Raw genomic sequence first — 1,734 nt, 5'->3', positions numbered from 1 at the left:
AAAAAAAAAAAAAAAAAGAAGAAGAAACTGAGGCTCCAAAGTCACCCAGCTAGAATCTGGCAGCGTTCCAGTTCCCACTCAGGCAGTGGACCCTGCAGCCAGTGGGGCTGCATGCCCTGAGTAGTATGGAGTGACTGTATACCAGACCCCGGCCCACTCACCGTGGTGCCATCCACTGCCACATATACTTTGCTGCGGCTTGAGTACACCTCCACGTCCAGAACCCGCCGGGGACCGCTGCCTCTGCGCCGTGGGGGCTCCAGGCGGCCTAGGGCCTCATCTGTGAGGGTGCAACAGGTCATGGAGGTAGTCTCCCCAGCAGCATCACACCCCTTGGGATCTGTCTGCCATTCTGGCCGTGAAATCCAGGGCCCCCCACCCCATACTCAGCCTGGCCCCACCGTAATCTTGCTCTGGCGCTGGATCTTCATTGGCTTCGCTGATTGCTCGTCGAGTGTCCAGGATCAACTTGATGTTGACAATGACAGTCACTAGCAGGAAAAGCACAGCCCCTGTCTGAGGGGAGGGGTAGGGGTGATTAAGAGGAGCACCCCCTTCAGCTCATGGAGAGTATTCCTGCAAGGAGGGCCCTGGCTGCAGTGGGAACATAGGGAGAATCTGGGACCTGTCTCGTCCTTTGTGTGCCCAGTTCTACTCCCCTGACCAAAGCCTAGTTTCATGGCCATCTCCTCCAGGGAAACTCCCCTGACCCTTCCCTTCCATCAGGGCCCTCCCTACCCAGAACTCCTGTATTCTTCCATTTGAGGCCTTGATATCTTTAGTCCCCTCCATGGTTAGTTCCTAGAGATGGAGCCAAGCCCAGAGAACCAAGCTGGGAATCAGAAGACTTGGATTCTGACCCTAACTGCCTGACAAGTGTGTTCCCCTGGGCAGAACCCTCCTGCTCAGAAACCTAGGAGGTTGTACTTGGGTTCTGATTCCAGAACTCTGGTTCCAAACCAGAGTAAGACATGACACATAAAAGGTCTCTCCTCTAAGAACCTGCTACCCCATTCCAGCTAAAGGGTGGCCAAGGTGGGTCCCAGTGCCCAATTTAGGCTGGGGTAAAGCTGGAAGAGCGCCCCTCCCTGGGAGGTCTGGGACATCTCTATACCTGACAGAATCTCCGCAAGGCCCGCTGGTTTGTCAGTTTATACTTCCAGGTAAGATACCAGCTCCGTTTCTTCCGAGCCCCAAAGGGCTTGATGAGAGGGTTGGGCTTCCAGTCGTCCATGCCGGATTGGGGGGGGTCACCAATGTCCTGGCCAGCCCATGACTTCAGGAATCTGAAGGGACCAAAGGGCCACATGGGATAAGGTGATCTCCCAAAGTCTGATGCCTTCTGGGGAGATGAGAGAGGGCCTTCCAGTAACTGTAAGCATCCATGCTGTGTGACCTGGGAAAAGTAGCTCAACTTCTCTGGGCCCGGCAGGAAAACCTTCAGAGGGGTTGGACCACCTAGAAATTCCCTGGGATGGGGAGAACTATCTGAATCAAACCTGTCCAGGGCCCCAAAGGTGGAGGCCAAAAATCCGGCCCTCGAGGTTCATCAGCCCCTAAAAGGAACAAGCCCCAGGCCTTCCCGGTCCTGGAGTGGGCAAAGAACAGCGACCTCTCCTGCCCAACCCTCCACCCTCGCCCCAACCTGTCTGGCCCTGCACTTCTCCTCCCAGGGCCCGGGGCCGCCCGAGGGATCGGGAGACCTGCCCCGGCCGCTCTACCCCTCCCGGACCC

General features: G+C 56.7%; 1 protein-coding gene across 5 annotated transcripts in view; it reads right to left on the bottom strand.

The window, feature by feature from the left end:
- Positions 1-1,301, bottom strand: part of POMGNT1 (protein O-linked mannose N-acetylglucosaminyltransferase 1 (beta 1,2-)) — a 10,705-nt gene extending 9,404 nt beyond the window's left edge. For 2 of the 5 annotated variants that reach the window (XM_008069614.2, XM_008069613.2), the window contains exons 1-3: positions 1,115-1,301; positions 402-516; positions 162-280 (exon numbers count right to left, since the gene is read on the bottom strand). In XM_008069614.2, the coding sequence (XP_008067805.2) occupies positions 162-280; positions 402-516; positions 1,115-1,234 (354 nt within the window). In that variant the 5' untranslated portion in view covers positions 1,235-1,301. Of the gene's footprint in view, positions 1-161; positions 281-401; positions 517-738; positions 911-1,114 lie in introns of those variants that run through there. The other 3 variants (XM_021718377.1, XM_021718378.1, XM_021718376.1) reach the window with 3 other exon arrangements.
- Between the last annotated feature and the right edge of the window lie 433 nt (positions 1,302-1,734).

The sequence above is a fragment of the Carlito syrichta genome, unplaced genomic scaffold, assembly GCF_000164805.1.
Source record: "Carlito syrichta isolate Samal-C Ts95f unplaced genomic scaffold, Tarsius_syrichta-2.0.1 Scaffold312148, whole genome shotgun sequence".
NCBI classification, from domain to species: Eukaryota; Metazoa; Chordata; class Mammalia; order Primates; family Tarsiidae; genus Carlito; species Carlito syrichta.
Note: the sequence above shows the minus strand (reverse complement) of the source record. Positions and strands in the feature narration are given on the sequence as shown.